The following is an 18,854-nucleotide window of genomic DNA, read 5'->3' as shown; positions in this document are numbered from 1 at the left end:
ATCTAACCTTCCACACAAAGGCTCAAATCTAAATCCCTCACCAAGTCCACAGTGGTGAACCCACGCTGGGGGTCAGAGCTGTAATCAGCTGATCAGCATGCAGACACACCCTGCCTCAGGGCAGGTATCACCATCACACACAGTCTCCACCACCACTGGTCACTATCAAGCCCAGGCCCACCATAGTTCATGAACAAGGTCATTGGGATGCACGGGCACATTCCAGACCGCGGAGAGCCGCTTTGTCTGCTTGACGAGGAGATGAAAGGAAAGAGTTGAGTGTGTGTTGGGTTTCCTATGCCCAGACACTGGCACCGTGACACGTGTCAGAGCACAGAGAGATGCACTCGTCAAAGGGAGCAGCTGGAACATGACAGCCTTTTTCATTTCCTGCCTTAGGAGGATGTCTCTCATGCCAATGTTTATCCCCCTAGCTTTAGCTAGAGCTTGGATCTCTGTTCATTTCTAAAATGCCTACAGGTGTAATCATGATGCATTATACATACAGGCTTTAAGTAAACCAACTTCTAAACAACCTTTGAGTTTGATGTAGAGTGTAGCAATATCCCAACACTGAGGGTACTAAGTGCAGTGTAGTGTGTCCTACGTATCAGACGAGAAGAGAGCTGTACGTCTGTAGAGCTAAGATAGGATCCAGGGATGAGCTCTGGTACCAGCCCAGCCGGTGAGAGCATCACTAACACTGTTGAGGGAGAGAGGGCCAGTGTGTTAACAGGAGGGATTGATTATCACAGGCCAGCATCATCAGCTCCACTACACAGCCTGAGGTCCTGGGACACCACAGGGGAGGATGTTCTTAATCCTGTTGGGGAAGTCAAGCCAGAAAGTTGTTCCCAGGAAGAGAGTGGGTGCTTGGCGTGAGGGCAGGTCGTGTTGAGTTGTGTGATCATAATGGTGCCGCTCAGCCTCAGCCTGTTGTGGAGGCAGGCAGTGGGAATGGAGGCGGCGCGAGTGGGCGCCTGGCTGGCCCTGCCTGGGTCTGATAAGACAGGGACACGCAGGCCGCGGCTAATCCCCTCACTGCTCTAAATTACTGCTGAGAGGAGACGAGAGGCTGGAGGGTTTATAATGAGACCAAAGGAGGGGGGGAGAGAGAGAGAGAGAGAGAGAGAGAGAGAGAGAGAGAGAGAGAGAGAGAGAGAGAGAGAGAGAGAGAGACTGAGCTAGTGAGAGAGAGTGTGAGTGAGAGAGAGCCGCAGTGACAGCGGAAACACTTCAATTCTGCTAAAGAATAACAAGTAAAACCACTCTCTTTAAAAGCAGAGATAGCAGCAAGACCAGACGAACCTCCCCAGACAGGACTTAGGCTGGCCACAATGAGTCATAAAGAAGATGAAGGGAAAAGAGAGGAGGATGCTCTAGCTAACAGTGCCCAGCCCAGGATCTGCAGAATGTCACTAATCAGTAACATGGCCACGTGCACAACAGAACCTTCCTGCACCACTTCTCCAGGGAAAACCTTTTAATGTTATCAAAGTTGAGAGGGTGTAATCCATCAGTCAGGGCAGGCAGGCACCAAACCCCCCCCCCTCACCACACCATTCCCCCTCTCTGCTTGCCACTCATAACCACCACAGTGACTCTCAATGTCATGGCATTGAGGCCTTGACTGAGCATTATAGAACTGATTGACTGACTGGCTTATTATTCATTTTACAGCAATGACTGACTCAGTGTAATGATACTTGCTGACTGAGTTGTGTCAGGGCAGTGGTGTAAAATACTTAAGTAAAAATACTTTAAAGTACTACTTAAGAAGTTGTTGGGGGTATCTGTTCTATTTTTGACTACTTTTACTTCACTACATTCCTTAAGATTATTGTACTTTTTAACTCCATACATTGCACGGACAGCCAAAAGTACTAGTTACATTTTGAACGTAACTAGAAAAATAGTCCAATTCATGCAATTATCAAGAGAACATCCCTGGTCATCTCTACTGCCTCTGATCTGGCGGACTCACTAAACACACATGCTTTGTTTGTAAATGATATCTGAGTGTTGGAGTGTGCCCCTGGCTTTCTGTAAATAAAATAAATTCAATTAAAAATGGTGCCATCTGGTTTGCTTGATACTTAAGTATATTTTAAACCAAATACTTTCAGACTTTTCCTCAAGTAGAATTTTACTGGGTGACTTTTACTTGAGTCATTTTCTATTAAGGTATCTTTACTTTTACTCAAGTATGACAGTTGGGTACTTTTTCCACCACTATGTCAGGGTCCTGCCGGAGGAGGCTCTGAAATCATCCCACCCTACGGCTTAACATCCCTCTTCACATGACTGCCTCTCTTTTCTGCCTGTCTAGATCTTTAACATTTCAAGTTCTCCTTCAATCAATCAAATGTATTTATAAAGCCCTTTTTACATCAGCCGATGTCAAAGTGCTATATAGACACCCAGCCTAAACAATGCAGATGTAGAAGCACAGTGGCAAGGAAAATCTCCCTAGAAAGGCCGGAACATAGGAAGAAACCTAGAGAGGAACCAGGCTCTGGAGGGGTGGCAAGTCCTCTTCTGGCTGTACCGGGTAGAGATTATAACAGTACATGGCCAAGATGTTCAAACGTTCATAGATGACCAGCAAGGTCAAATAATAATAATCACAGTGGTTGTAGAGGGTGCAACAGGTCAGCTCCTTAACAGCTCAGCACAGAATGGGTGTGTTAGTGTGCTCATGTGTATAGGAATGTGTGTATGTGCACATTGGATGCCACCCTCATGAAGGGAAAACAGAGTACAAATGATGAAAGACACGGCAGGATATCCTTAAATCAACAGTAAACATGTCGTCCCCCACAAATGTCAAAATCAGGCCAGTGGTGTCTGTAATATTGCGTGTGACTAGCATACATACAGTTGATTACCACAGCACCCCCCCTTTGGCCAATCAGTGTAATTTTGTCTCTATGACAAGATGCATCATTCACCCAAATCTTGTAAAAATCGGGCCAGCGGTGTCTGAGATATTGTGTTGGTTAGCTAGATTAATATCCCTGAACATGTGTACCAAATTTCATCACTCTGAGTCAAACAGATCAATAGATATAAACATGTGTCCGTTATAGCACCACCGTGTTGTCAATATGAATGTTGTTGCATATGCTGAGTCTAAACAGTGTTTGCAACATGTGTACACATTTATGTTACAATACAAATATCCTTGACTGATTTATATGCATTTATGTGCCAGACCACACCCACATGAATGTTTATTGGTCAATAGCGTTTTAGGTACTCGTCTGGAAAATATTGCCTTGAGAGACCTTTGTCCAGATGCCACATATCAAGATTTGTGCCAGAAAACAATCACAAAATTCTGAATAGCAGAAAGTCAATCATGGTGGACCTGAGGGATCCCTGAGGGAAATGTGTTCCTTGTGAGGAGAGGGACCTACGTACCAAATGACTTTAGGTCAAATGGGGTGAGGAGCGTGATCTTTATAGCACCACCTTCTGGCCAATCAGTATAATTGTGTAAATGCCAGATCTCTACAGCAAGAAGCATCATTCACCCAAGTTTTGTCAAAATTGGGCCAGTGTTGTCTGTGACTAACGTACGAATGTACTAATGTACCAAGGGACGGAGACAGATACACAGTCCCCTCCCAGACTTCATCGTGGGGGACAACTAATCATCTAACAGCCAGACGTGTGTGTGTCTGCAAGTCCCAGGCACAGGGCTGCTAAGCAAATGTCACAGTCAAAGCCAAATCAAATGACCTTTTGATCGCAAAAGGATTTTAGCTAATGGTGGATCCTCTTGCTTCCCTCTTGTCTTTTGTGTTGAAGTGGGGGCAGCAGACAGTCCCAGAGACTGTGTTTTTCTGGGACTATAGTGAGGGGATTATTGGGGCTAAATCTGCTGGATGCATTGAGTGCTATAATCGCTGAGTGAGCACAGGGCTGGAGAGCAGATGTCACACGGTCCGCAGGGTAAAGGCTCGGGAATTATGTGGGACGATTGCTGGATTGCCTTGGCATCATGAGATAGAAAGAGAGGGAGAGAAAGACAAAGAGAGAGAGAGACATGGAAAGGGAAAAATAGTGAGGGGGAAGGGAGAGAAAGAGCACGGGCGCGCGCGCGAGAGAGAGAGAGGGAGAGAGAGAGAGAGAGAGAGAGAGAGAGAGAGGATTGGTTTGCTGCACTGGGGTCCGTGTGTGGGGTTGTGAGAGAGTAGAGGTATTATCATGAGGGAAAGGGGTGGGGGAGACACCAGGCAAAGAGGGTGGAGAGTCATCATTGAGATCCACGTCTCATAAGAAATACTAAACATATGTCAAAGAGGATAGCACCTCCATATTACAGATAAGGTAGATCAATTCCTATCCCAATGATGAACACACAATCGAACACAGAAGCACACTGAACTAAATGAAAAATATTTTATGAACGCAGAAGTTCCCTGTGATATGATACCTAACTCAAGACAACAATTTGGTCTAAATTTCATCTGGGGAATAGTGTGTAATGACCATTCAAGGGGAACACCGTGAATCTAATACAAGGTGTTTGCAGAGATATGAGTGCTGAATGTGGAGAACTGAAAGGGAAACATGTCCATATAGCCACGGCTGAATTCTCCTTTAAAAATAAGAAATTGTTCCTCCTCTGCAGTCCACATTAATAGAGATGAACTTGAAAAGAGAGAATTCTATGAGTCATTGCCTGTCCTACTTACGTTATGGATTAATAGTCATAAACTCCAGAATAAAAGTCATTTGCATATATCACTTAGGGCTTTGATATGATCATGATACAGCAAAGAATATAGAGAGAAAAGGAGAGCATTACCGTTAAATTCTTTGCCAAACTTTTTGAAAACATTATGCTAGTAAGACATCATACCTTTTGAAAATCAGACTAGTTATGTACAACATACACGACCAAAAGTATCTGGACACCCGCTCGTCGAAAACATCTCATTCCAAAATCATGGACATTAACATAGAGTTGGTCCCCCATTGCTGCTATAACATCATCCACTCTTCTGGGAAGGCTTTACACTAGATGTTGGAACATTCCTGCGGGGACTTGCTTCCATTCAGCCAAGAGCATTAGTGAGGTCAGGCACTGATGTTGGGCGATAGGCCTGGCTCACAGTCGGCGTTCCAATCCATCCCAAAGGTGTTCGATGGGGTTGAGGTCAAGGCTCTGTGCAGGCCAGTCAAGTTCTTCCACACCAATCTCGACAAACCATTTCTGTATGGACCTCGCTTTGTGCAGGGAGGCATTGTGATGCTAAAACAGGATAGGGGCATTCCCCAAACTGTTGCCACAAAGAAGGAAGCATAGAATCGTCTAGAATGTCATTGTATGCTGTAGCGTTAAGATTTCCCTTCACTGGAACTAAGGGGCATAGCCCGAACCATGAAAAACAGTCCCAGACCATTATTCCTCATCCACCAAACATTACAATTGGCACTACGCATTGGGGCAGGTAGCGTTCTCCTGGCATCCGCCAAACCCAGATTTGTCCGTCAGACTGCTAGATGGTGAAGCGTGATTTATCACTCGAGAGAACGTGTTTCTACTGCTCCAGAGTCCAATGGCGGAGAGCTTTACCTCTCCAGCCGACGATGCCTCTCCAGCCGATGCTTGGCATTGTGCATGGTGATCTTAGGCTTGTGTGCGGCTGCTTGTCCATGGAAACGCATTTCATGAAGCTCCCGACAAACAGTTATTGTGCTGAAGATGTTCCAAACTGCCTCTGGAAGCTCGGTAGTGAGTGTTGCAAATCAAAATCAAATCAAATCAAATTAATCCATGCTTTTGTCACTTCTAGGTTAGACTACTGCAATGCTCTACTTTCCGGCTACCCGGATAAAGCACTAAATAAACTTCAGTTAGTGCTAAATACGGCTGCTAGAATCCTGACTAGAACCAAAAAATTTGATCATATTACTCCAGTGCTAGCCTCTCTACACTGGCTTCCTGTCAAAGCAAGGGCTGATTTCAAGGTTTTACTGCTAACCTACAAAGCATTACATGGGCTTGCTCCTACCTATCTCTCTGATTTGGTCCTGCCGTACATACCTACACGTACGCTACGGTCACAATACGCAGGCCTCCTAATTGTCCCTAGAATTTCTAAGCAAACAGCTGGAGGCAGGGCTTTCTCCTATAGAGCTCCATTTTTATGGAACTGTCTGCCTACCCATGTCAGAGACGCAAACTCGGTCTCAACCTTTAAGTCTCTACTGAAGACTCATCTCTTCAGTGGGTCATATGATTGAGTGTAGTCTGGCCCAGGAGGGGGAGGGTGAACGGAAAGGCTCTGGAGCAACGAACCGCCCTTGCTGTCTCTGCCTGGCCGGTTCCCCTCTTTCCACTGGGATTCTCTGCCTCTAACCCACTTACTAGGGCTCTTTCATACCGTCCCTAGGAGGGGTGCGTCACCTGAGTGGGTTGATTCACTGATGTGGTCATCCTGTCTGGGTTGGCGCCCCCCCCCCCCCCCCCCTTGGGTTGTGCCGTGGCAGAGGTCTTTGTGGGCTATACTCAGCCTTGTCTCAGGATGGTAAGTTGGTGGTTGAAGATATCCCTCTAGTGGTGTGGGGGCTGTGCTTTGGCAAAGTGGGTGGGGTTATATCCTTCCTGTTTGGCCCTGTCCGGGGGTGTCCTCGGATGGGGCCACAGTGTCTCCTGACCCCTCCTGTCTCAGCCTCCAGTATTTATGCTGCAGTAGTTTATGTGTCGGGGGGCTAGGGTCAGTTTGTTATATCTGGAGTACTTCTCCTGTCCTATTCGGTGTCCTGTGTGAATTTAAGTGTGCATTCTCTAATTCTCTCTCTCGGAGGACCTGAGCCCTAGGACCATGCCCCAGGACTACCTGACATGATGACTCCTTGCTGTCACCAGTCCACCTGGCCGTGCTGCTGCTCCAGTTTCTTTCAACTGTTCTGCCTTATTATTATTCGACCATGCTGGTCATTTATGAACATTTGAACATCTTGGCCATGTTCTGTTATAATCTCCACCCGGCACAGCCAGAAGAGGACTGGCCATCCCACATATGCTCTCTCTAATTCTCTCTTTCTTTCTCTCTCTCGGAGGACCTGAGCCCTAGGACCATGCCCCAGGAATACCTGACATGATGACTCCTTGCTGTCCCCAGTCCACCTGACTGTGCTGCTGCTCCAGTTTCTTTCAACTGTTCTGCCTTATTATTATTATTCGACCATGCTGGTCATTTATGAACATTTGAACATCTTGACCATGTTCTGTTATAATCTCCACCCGGCACAGCCAGAAGAGGACTGGCCACCCCACATAGCCTGGTTCCTCTCTAGGTTTCTTCCTAGGTTTTGGCCTTTCTAGGGAGTTTTTCCTAGCCACCGTGCTTCTACACCTGCATTGCTTGCTGTTTGGGGTTTTAGGCTGGGTTTCTGTACAGCACTTTGAGATATCAGCTGATGTACGAAGGGCTATATAAATACATTTGATTTGAGTGTTGCAAATGAGGACAGATGCTTTAGCACTCCCGTTCTGTGAGCTTGTGTGGCCTACTACATTTCCACTTCACAATAACAGCACTTACAGTTGACCAGCGCAGCTCTAACAGGGCAGAAATTTGATTAACTAACTTGTTGAAAAGGTGGCATCCTATGACAGTGCCACGTTGAAAGTTACTGAGCTCTTCATTAAGGCCAATCTACAGGCAATGTTTGTCTATGGAGATTGCCTGGCGGTGTGCTCAATTTTATACACCTGTCAGCAACGGGTGTGGCTGAAATAGCCGAATCCACCCATTTGAAGGGGTGTCCACATACTTTTCTATATATAGTGTATCTGTGTATGCTAAATATCCAACCAATTCTAGATCCAAACACACCTTGACAGCTGAGGGCCTTGAGTAAGCCAGTTTTGTAAGGTATGACCTTGATTTAAACAGTACCTTGATATGTTTGACACCACAGCTAACAAGCTTGCTTGGCTGGTACAAGTCCCATGATATGTCAAATATCTGTGGGAAAGATGACATGGTAAGTTTAATTATGTACAATTAAATGCATAACATACCGTGCAACAAATTAGTTTACAACACTTTTGATGTCATCTTCAATTAACGTCATTGTACAAGGCTTCACACAAAAACTTAAGGTGTGGCAGTGTGTGTATGCCTTTGTCTGTGTGAGTCTTTGTGTGTTGGTTGAGTAAAAAAATAACACAGCAGCATACATATCTTTTTAAAATTCTACTCCATTAGATTAGCGTCTCTTCAGACAAAGTCTGGAATGCTAACGGTCAATCAGGCCTAACTTGTTCATGTGCGTCTCCTTTGGGCTGCCCCTCCTTCCTGCTCCTTCCTGCTCCTTCCTGCTCCTTCCTGGCTGCATTTCTAACTACAGTAATTGAAGAGATTGACCTAGGGCTGGTGCCTGGGACAGAGAGGGGTGGTGGTTTATAGTTACCCTGTCGGTGTGGCCAGGAGCCGCTGCCAGCACCTTGCCCCTCCTCCAGTCCCACACACAGATCGTGTTTTTGGAGTCCAGACCCACCGAGACCAAACACTGCAAAGGAAACAGCATTTTATGAAAACAGAATGACGACTACAATTAAAGAAAAGAGAACATTGGCTGACAACAGTAAAAACACCCGTTTTCATGCCTCTGTCTCTGGCTGGGAGCCCGTCTGTATGAGTCTGCTGGAAGGGGCTCCTATAGCCTAGTGAGTAGGCAACACCAGGAGAGGGGATGCTTATGGAAATCCAGCTCTACTCTGCTGCATGTTGCTGTGTGTGGTGGTGAGAGGCCACTTCCATCTGCCATTGAATTAATGTCTGGGCATGGAGAGAATCCATGGGAGGGGAGGAGAACTACTTTAACTGTGTTTGAGAAGAAAGAAGGGTAAAGCTCCACCCCACGATGAAACATTGTGAAACTGGGGGTATTGATTCAGCAAAGAATGCAGAGATGATCTGGATCGAAAAGTCTACATGAAGAAATGTACTGACATGATTCAGAAGGTTTAGGCATGTGGATATAGGGCTCTAACTTCTGCCATTGAGGGGATCCGATTAAGCTGGGTCGGGTTGCACCAAGCTATGACTCGCCATGGGACCGGGCGAAGCCGGTGAGGGAGGCGCTCCCTGCTCAAATCGAACCGTAATCTGCGGCGCTCTGTAATATTGGTCAACAAGGCAGGAAAATGCATCATTCAGAAACATACAACATCTCTTTTCCATGAAATACCCTCTGGGGAAAGGGTTCCACATGGGACCCAATAGGGTTCTACCTGGAACCAAAAAGTGTTCTTCAAAGGGTTCTTCCATGTGGACAGCTGAAGAACCCTTTTAGGTTCTACAGAGCACCTTTTTTTCTAAGACTGTAGTTTTAATTGGGAACGTTGCTATTATCATCTGGCCAAATTGTTTTCTGCGCATACTGGTGCTAGTCTGGTTGCAAGTCTTCGAAGCTAACATTTCACTCCTTTTATGGCACATGACACAGAGTACAAGGAGTGGCATAAAAAGACTGGCAAACAGACTACACTGGTGCAACCAAATCAACATTCCAGGACGCACAGCAAAGATATTTAGTGGCATATGTGACCAACTGGTTGCAATTAAGAGCCCTATGTGGATATTAAGGCTACTATACAGAGTTAGAGCAATGTTGTTTAGCCAATAAATATGTCAAATGTCTTAGATAAAACGTTAAATCAATTAGACATGGTTGCTTTATTTATTTTTCTGGAAGGGGCAACATAACAGAATTCATCCACACAATGTTGACTTGAACATAGACATGACCAGATCAGTAGACAACAGAAAGAGATCAGGAGACCCAGTGAACACAGAAGCATTCCGAGCCAGAGCCGGTTATGGTTTTACAACTGTCACATCCTATCTCAATCCCTAGATGACTCTATCCAACCAGGAAAATGTATGAGGTCATTTCCATGGTCTAGCTCTGTAAACAGCGGTGGTAGAACCACTGAGGGGCCCTGTGGGAAACTCACAGAGATAAAAATGAGTCATTGAGCCATGACATATAGATTTTTTAAATATGAGAACTCCAGCAAACACTAGACAACAAACGACTGTACATAAACCTTGACAGTCCATAAGCCCTAAGTATTACTCTGTGGAGAGTTGGCAAAGAAGCTAACATTTCAGTGGAAGGATATACAGTGGGGAGAACAAGTATTTGATAGCACTGTCGATTTTGCAGGTTTCCTACTTACAAAGCATGTAGAGGTCTGTCATTTTTATCAAACCATTAGTAACACACTACACCGTCATGGATTACAATCCTGCAGCGCACGCAAGGTTCCCTTGCTCAAGCCAGCGCATGTCCAGGCCCGTCTGAAGTTTGCCAATGACCATCTGGATGATCCAGAGGAGGAATGGGAGAAGGTCATGTGGTCTGATGAGACAAAAATAGAGCTTTTTGGTCTAAACTCCACTCGCTGTGATTGGAAGAAGAAGAAGGATGAGTACAACCCCATGAATACCATCCCAACCGTGAAGCATGGAGGTGGAAACATCATTCTTTGGGGATGCTTTTCTGCAAGGGGACAGGACGACTGCACCGTATTGAGGGGAGGATGGATGGGGCCATGTATCGTGAATTCTTGGCCAACAACCTCCTTCCCTCAGTAAGAGCATTGAAGATGGTTCGTGGCTGGGTCTTCCAGCATGACAATGACCCGAAACACACAGCCAGGGCAACTAAGGAGTGGCTCCGTAAGAAGCATCTCAAGGTCCTGGAGTGGCCTAGCCAGTCTTCAGACCTGAACCCAATAGAAAATCTTTGGAGGGAGCTGAAAGTCCGTATTGCCCAGCGACAGCCCCGAAACCTGAAGGATCTGGAGAAGGTCTGTATGGAGGAGTGGGCCAAAATCCCTGCTGCAGTGTGTGCAAACCTGGTCAAGAACTACAGGAAACGTATGATCTCTGTAATTGCAAACAAAGGTTTCTGTACCAAATATTAAGTTCTGCTTTTCTGATGTATCAAATACTTATGTCATTTCTGGATTTTTGTTTTAGATTCCATCTCTCACAGTTGAAGTGTACCTATGATAAAAATTACAGACCTACATGCTTTGTAAGTAGGAAAACCTGCAAAATCGGCAGTGTATCAAATACTTGTTCTCCCCACTGTTACAAGAAACTGTTATAATGCCTAATGCATATTTACAGCACAATGGTAATAAAGAGGAAACAATTACAGTTACATAAGTAACCTTCATTAAAATGCAATGGACTCGGGGGGGGGGGGGGGGGACTTACACTTTAACACTAAGTAAATGGAGATGAACAGTAATATTTAATAATTTGGTGCTTATATTTGTCCTATTTCACACATTAATGTGAGAATTGGAAATGTGTTTTTTTTTTCATTTCACACTCTCCCTGAGACAGCCTCGGAGAGTTGGGTCACGGCCAGGGTCTGCCATTATCAATGGCGACCCTGAAGCAATTAGGGTTAAGTGTCTTGCTCAAGGGCACATCGACATGAGTTTCACCTTGTCAGCTCGGTGATTCAAACCTTTCAGTTACTGGCCTAATGCTCTAACCGCTAGCCTACCTGCCACCCCTTTAGTTTCATATTACATTATGTAGGTGTTGTGAAGGTCTTCAACTGTCTCAGAACACTCCCCAAAAGACCTTTAGTCATTTATAAATTGGGGAACATGTGCATGAAGCTCTGCAATATTATAGCAAGAGTTTGCACAAAAAAAACAACCCCATAAGTAACTACTGTAGTACAGTCGTCAAAGCTCAGGGCCCTTTACTGTTTGGTTGGCTCACCGTAACTTCACAACATCCTGTCAAACTCTTGAGTCAGTGGATGTAAGTCAGTAACTACTGTAGTACAGTCATCAAAGCTCAGGGCCCTATTTTGTTTGGTTGGCTCACCGTAACTTCACAACATCCTGTCAAACTCTGAGTCAGTGGATGTAAGTCAGTAACTACTGTAGTACAGTCGTCAAAGCTCAGGGCCCTTTACTGTTTGGTTGGCTCACCGTAACTTCACAACATCCTGTCAAACTCTGAGTCAGTGGATGAAAAAGATTCCAGCCGACTCTTAAAGTTAAACCTCTCTCTCACGCTCTCGCTCTCTCCCTCTCTCCCTCTGTATAGCTGTCCTGCTAATACCGCTGGTCTAATCCCAGATGTGTCATTAAGAAACACAAGCCAGCAGGCGAGCCGAGTGGGATCGCTACTGCCATCCCACAGCAGAGGAGACAACAATCATGTAGCTGTTATATTCATCTCTTACTGAACTATTCCTGTTCATCTACAACTGTCTGCAGGGTTTTCACTTTATCTGTCACTTGATGTGGTACAATAACATGGAAATATAGCAAAGCACAGTAAAAATAGTTTGTACAACAGGAGGGATCGGTGGGATGTGGAAGGTTTACAGTGACCACTGCAGCTCAATATTGGATCCTACATTCTCTTTGAAAAATCCACATTTTACATAGAATTCACTCTGTCAATACTGATTCATGAGTAGCCATATGTGTCACTGTTTTTGTATGAGCACACAGCATGGTTACGCATATATGCGGAAGACACATTTCGGTTGGATGCATTCAGTTGTGCAACTGACTTGGTATCCCCTTTCCCTTTCCCAGAACTGTACCTGTCCATCGAGGTCGAAGGCTAGGCAGGCGATGCCGTGTGTGTGAGTGTCCTTAAGGATGGACACGGTCTGTACGGTGTAGGAATCCCACACACAGATGTAAGGCTCCTTGCCCACCTGTCCCGTGGCTACCAGCACACGCTCCGGATGCAGAGCTAAACTGTAAGGAGAGCGAGAGAGAGATACAGTCAGAGAAAGAAAAAAGCAGAGTGACAGAGAGTGGGGAAGAGAAAGAGAGAACTCAGAGAACCCAGCTGCACCCTCCAAAAAGAGACCAGTGAGATGATTCACAGTCTATAGGCCTAATGATCAGTGATTATCCCCCTCAGATAGCCTGGGTAAAAATAGAACGAAAAAAAGACAGAGCAGAGGAAGGCCTTGCATTATCAGAGAGTGGAAGCTATTAGCCTGAGTTGCCACGTTGGATCTGTGATAGGCCAAGGCAGGAACATGGTGAATCAGAATGGTAGCTTTAGCCCTCCTTTCGATATTATACACTCACACAGGGCACGGCAGGAAATAGCCTACCCAAATTCAGGATTTCTCATCCTCTAAGCTCTGCCCTTTGCCCCCTTTACAACATCATCTGGGGCTCCCAAGCACAGATACTGTAGGCATCAAAAGCAGCCACTCTTTGCTCCCCCCTGCTCTCCCCCTCTTCCACCGGGGAACGCTCTACATCTGAGCAACAGCCTGCAGTCTGATGCATGTAGCATCCCCCATACAGCAGCTGCCAGTCAACTTCCAGGTACGTCTGAATGATTCACAGGGCAATTCTTCCCCTGCGTTGGCCTGTTATATATTTCATAATGTGACGGAGCTCCCACCATTATAATCAGGGCACCTGTTTTGCCAACTGCCCTCCACAACTTCTAATCCTGTGTCTGTGTATTCAGAGAGCAGGCCAGAGATCAACATTCATCAGCATGCTGGGGGGTTTCTCTGGGAAACCAGCCTTCCCGGGGTCAGGAGTTTTTCATATTTTATTGTGACACTCAATTTGCATTTGAAATGCGCTTCAGAATTATTCTGCTCGCTCTGTCACAGCTCCGGAAATTGCTTTTTAGCCTGGTGGTGTAATTCCTCTATTCAGCCGTGGTGCTTTGTTAGCGATACAGATGTAGGATCTTAATCTGATCACTCTTTTGTTGCTGAGAATTTTCCTGCACCGCAGGAAATACACATGAGCTTGGTGATTTACATAAATTCACTGAAAACCCACACTAACACATGGTGATAGTGACAGTATTGCACGTTGGGGTATGATAGTAGATGTCAGGCGCACCAGTTTGAGTGTGTCAAGAACTGCAATGCTGCTGGGTTTTTCATGCTCAACTGTTTCCAGTATGTATCAAAAATGGTCCACCATCCAAAAGACATCCAGCCAACTTGACACAACTGTGGGTAGCATTGAAGTCAATATGGGCTAGCATCCCTGTTGAACACTTTCGACACCTTGTAGAGTCCATGCCCCGACGAATTGAGGCTTTTCTGAGGGCTGAAGGGTTGTAAACTCAATATTAGGAAGGTGTTCCTAATGTTTTGTACACTCAGTGTAGTTCAAATTAAAATCATACATCTATCTGTAAGTCTGAGATGGGCTAATAGGCTTGAAGAACAGGGCTATCGCACCACATCTCCACGTCGCCTTCACTCACTCACGAGAGAGGTTTACTCTTTATCTCACCCCTCGCCCTCCCTGTCATCTCCCCTCCCCAACTTCTCATCACCTCTTGTATGAATTACATAATCATATCCAAGCAGCTAAAAATAGTAGTCAGAGGAAGAGAATATGATTGGTGCTCCTTGGGATAGAGGAGATGAAAATGCTTTTCAAACTGTGTAATAGTCATCAGGTCAAGAGCACACTGATACCAATAGCATACATTCAGCAGCTTTATTCAGTACACAGATGAAACAACGAGAAGGACATCGGATCAATGAACCTTTGTATAAACATTGCACTTTGCATTGCTGAGTACAAACTCTGTGCAGGTCAGAAACAGACAAAAACCATTTGACTGTGACTCAGAATAAACTCTACATTTCCTGCAGAGAGGTTGCATTACTCTAGCCAAATAGCACTATGAATTTCACTGTCTTTGTACACAACAGACTCAGAGAATGCCAGCTGCAGGGACAGGGGACTTTCCTTTCTAAATCCGAGGGTAGAGAAACATCCTTATTAAGGAAATTCCAAGCAGTGGTCTGTGTTCTCCTCAGAGCAGCTGGAGAGTGTGTGGAGAGATGGGGAACCCGTTTACTTTTTCATTAACAGTGACAGTGAGGGTTGAGACAAGGGCATTAACCTCTCCTCCTCCCAACTCAAGCCCGTGAAGGCAGGGCTAAGCTGGGGCACACCACATCAATCAAGACTCAGCCGCTCTACTAGGGCCGCTCTACTAGTTTATAAAGATAGTACATCTCTTGACTCGTAGAGTCAGTTTTTTTCTTTACTCGATGTCCAGTCAAACCTCTCTCTTGGAGTTTTCCTTTTCCTGTACTGACATAATGTGACAAATAACCACACAGTAAAATAGCAACACTCCTCCCAGTCCTTCCGTCACAATGACGTCACTGCTTCTATTACATTTCTATCAGCTAATGAGATTGGGAAATCTCTGGGCTGGGGGGGTGCTGCGGCGCTCTGGTTTGATAAACGGCTGTTTGATGTGGCTGGCTTCCACCTGCCAAGAGCACTCGGAGTCCTGGCAGGCAGGCGTGTTGGGCTGGATAACTCTGCAGTCATGGAGGGTGGTGCTGGATGCCACTGCTATACAGATGTAGGATCTTCATTTTGTTGCTAAGAATTTTCTTGCTAGGCAAGAAATGCAAAAGTGTAGTGTATTTAAGTTTTAAAAAGGCTTCTAAAGTTTGTAATTTCCACTTTGAAATTTCAGACTTGATTTGACCCCCCCCCCCCCCCCCAAAAAAAGAAAAAAAACCTAAACCCCATACAAGAATTTCCATTAATTATAATCCACATAATAATTCACATTTCCTGTTGATCAAATTAAGATCGTACATCTGTACTGTTGGGAAGAGGAAGTGAATTGGGCATGTTCAGATGAAGCAATGTAAAGCCCAGGGACAGGGACAGTGGCTCAGGGACTTGGCATGGATTATGGCCCATCATCATGGTGACAGAGCCATGGCAGGAGAAACGTCATTCAGGGCAAAGCCATGGAACCATTTAACTAAAGTGTTCGATCAATGGAGTCATTAGGAAAAAGGGTTTCACTGAAGCCCGGTGTGCGTGCTTGCATGCGTGTGTGTTTATTTCGTTTCACAGTAAGTCTGATAATTGTATAAATCTTAATTGATTCCTCTCAAACAAGAATTGTTGCAACTCAATTATATTGACATGGCTAATAAAGGAACAAATTATGCTCTCAAAATCAGCAACTACATCAGCCTATCTTTCTTGAATCCAAGTCCCTACATTTGTAATGACTTCACTCAACAACAACAAAATCAAATACAAACATATTTGTCTCTTGATTGATAGAGCAGAAAATGCATGTTAAAGGTCTATTAAAAAGGGATATGATGACGTTTCACAGCCAAACACACACACACACACATCACAACATGGCTAGCTTCCAAGTCAGTTTTGATCCACACTAATGCAGCAGTCACCTTGTCTGCTCTTGTTCAGGATTATAAGGAAGTATAAGATTAGCACATTTTTAAAAGTATTTATCTTCCTTGGCTTTTAGAAAGCTTGTTTAATCTGTTCGCCAATATTACACCATGGCTGTGTTTACACAGGCAGCCCAATTCTAATATTTGTTCCCCTAATTGGTCTTTTGACCAATTAGATCAGCACTGAAAAAGATCTGCTGTGAAAAGATCGGATGTGATTGGTCAACAGACCAATTAGTAGAAAAAATATCAGATTTTGGCTGCCTGTGTAAACACAGCCAATGTACTGCACCTGTCTGTCAGTGGCGAGGCAGCTCCAAAGTATAAATACAAAAGTGGCAAAATTGAGTTTTTCCTATTAATTGAGATCACAGTTTGTTATGCTATTATCTGGAACCAAGACCATATTTGAGCTTTGTAGCAGCACTAACCAAGATAAGCAGCTTTGGATAATGAATGAATGAATGGATGACTGTAGTACTAGTGTACTCATTGGGATTTTGAACAGGAGTGTGCCAACCAGGATGCAGAAATGAATAGCCAAGCTGATGAGTGTGTGCTGGAAAACCATGAGCAAAAGGCTTATCCCCAGCTATTATCGTCACAGTAATAAGCTAAACCGCATGCATGACTTCACACTGACAACATGTTCATGCCGTGTTTGACCGAGCATAGGTTCACCACATGTTACACACACACTATGCCCTGCAAACAAAAGGTATCAATAAGACGTCCCCGGAACGTCAGGAGATGTGTCATGGTCCCCTGTTTGCTTGGATGTGTGGTTTTTGTGTGTGTGTGTGTGTAATATATATATATATATATATATATATATATATATATATATATATATATATATATATATATATAGCACACCAACCCTAATAAAGGATGACACATTACATTTCTACTGCACAACTACATCTCTATAACCTAGATACAACACAGTGCACATTCATTACCAATGAAGACTAGGGACCTCATCTTAAAAGAGCACAGCAAGCAAATGTCTCAGAGTGCACGAAATCGAGTGTGGCTGGATCAACTGTCACTGTGTGAGCATACTTAAAATCTGCATCTCATCATATCAATAACAGGGACAACCCATCTGAAGTCAGAGAGAAGTGTTAGACAGATGTGTCAGACATTCCTGCTTTCAAGCGAACGCTTGCGTCAAAAGAGGGAACAGCCTCACGCAAAGTCCTGCTAATAAGATCAGGGATTCCAGAAGAGTTGAAATAGATCGCTGGTTTGGTGAAACAGAGAAATGAGGCAAAGCGAGAGTGAGTAGGTTGCTTAGAAAGGCTATAAATACTACACATCCTCAGACAGACGCAAGCAGTCCTGCTGCACCCTCTGATACTATTAGAATACAGAATGTCACGAATCAACACAGATTTGGCGTTACATGAGAAACTAGTGAATCCAGGTGCACATGGTTTACATATGGACATGGCCACACAGAGCACAGAGAGTAGGGATGAATAGGAACGTAGAGAGAAAGAGAGAAAGAATTACAGCAAGACAGACAGAAAGAAAACAAGTAACAGTGGTGATTTTTTTTTAAACTTCATTTAAGCTGGGGGTCATGCTGATGTAATAGGGTAATATTCAACAAATATTCATATTATATACAGTTGATGTCGGAAGTTTACATACACTTAGGTTGGAGACATTAAAACTCATTTTTCAACCACTCCACAAATTTCTTGTTAACAAACTATAGTTTTGGCAAGTCGGTTCGGACATCTACTTTGTGCATGACACAAGTAATTTTTACCACAATTGTTTACTGACATTATTTCATGTATAATTCACTGTATCACAATTCCAGTGGGTCAGAAGTTTACATACACTAAGTTGACTGTGCTTTTAAACAGCTTGGAAAATTCCAGAAAATTATGTCATGGCTTTAGAAGCTTCTGATAGGCTAATTGACATAATTTGAGTCAATTGGAGGTGTACCTTCAAAATCAGTGCCTCTTTGCTTGACATCATGGGAAAATCAAAAGAAATCAGCCAAGACCTCAGAAAATAAATTGTAGACCTCCACAAGTCTGGTTCATCCTTGGGAGCAATTTCCAAACGCCTGAAGGTACCACGTTCATCTGTACAAACAATAGAACGCAAGTGTAAACACCATGGGACCACGCAGCCGTCAGACCGCTCAGGAAGAAGACGCGTTCTGTCTCCTAAAGATGAACGTACTTTGGTGCGAAAAGTGCAAATCAATCCCAGAACAACAGAAAAGGATCTTGTGAAGATGCTGGAGGAAACAGGTACAAAAGTATCTATATCTGTCACGTTCTGACCTTTATTTCCTTTGTTGTGTATTTATTTAGTATGGTCAGGGCGTGAGTTGGGTGGGCAGTCTGTTTGTTTTTCTATGATTTGGGTATTTCTATGTTTCGGCCTAGTATGGTTCTCAATCAGAGGCAGGTGTCATTAGTTGTCTCTGATTGAGAATCATACTTAGGCAGCCTGGGTTGTACTGTTTGTTTGTGGGTGATTGTCTATGTTAGTTGCGTGTGTCAACACAGTCCTTATGATAGCTTCACGGTCTTTATTTGTTTATTGTTTTGTATCCA

At 44.4% G+C, this 18,854-nt stretch overlaps 1 protein-coding gene across 1 annotated transcript in view; it reads right to left on the bottom strand.

The window, feature by feature from the left end:
• Positions 1–18,854, bottom strand: part of LOC139383396 (echinoderm microtubule-associated protein-like 5) — a 59,041-nt gene that overhangs the window by 29,920 nt on the left and 10,267 nt on the right. The window contains exons 2-4 of the mRNA XM_071127930.1: positions 12,622–12,781; positions 8,437–8,535; positions 7,920–7,988 (exon numbers count right to left, since the gene is read on the bottom strand). Coding sequence (XP_070984031.1) covers positions 7,920–7,988; positions 8,437–8,535; positions 12,622–12,781 — 328 coding nt within the window. The remainder of the gene's footprint in view (positions 1–7,919; positions 7,989–8,436; positions 8,536–12,621; positions 12,782–18,854) is intronic.

Source organism: Oncorhynchus clarkii, chromosome 25, assembly GCF_045791955.1.
Source record: "Oncorhynchus clarkii lewisi isolate Uvic-CL-2024 chromosome 25, UVic_Ocla_1.0, whole genome shotgun sequence".
Taxonomy (NCBI): Eukaryota; Metazoa; Chordata; class Actinopteri; order Salmoniformes; family Salmonidae; genus Oncorhynchus; species Oncorhynchus clarkii.
This window is presented reverse-complemented; position numbering and strand designations above follow the sequence as displayed.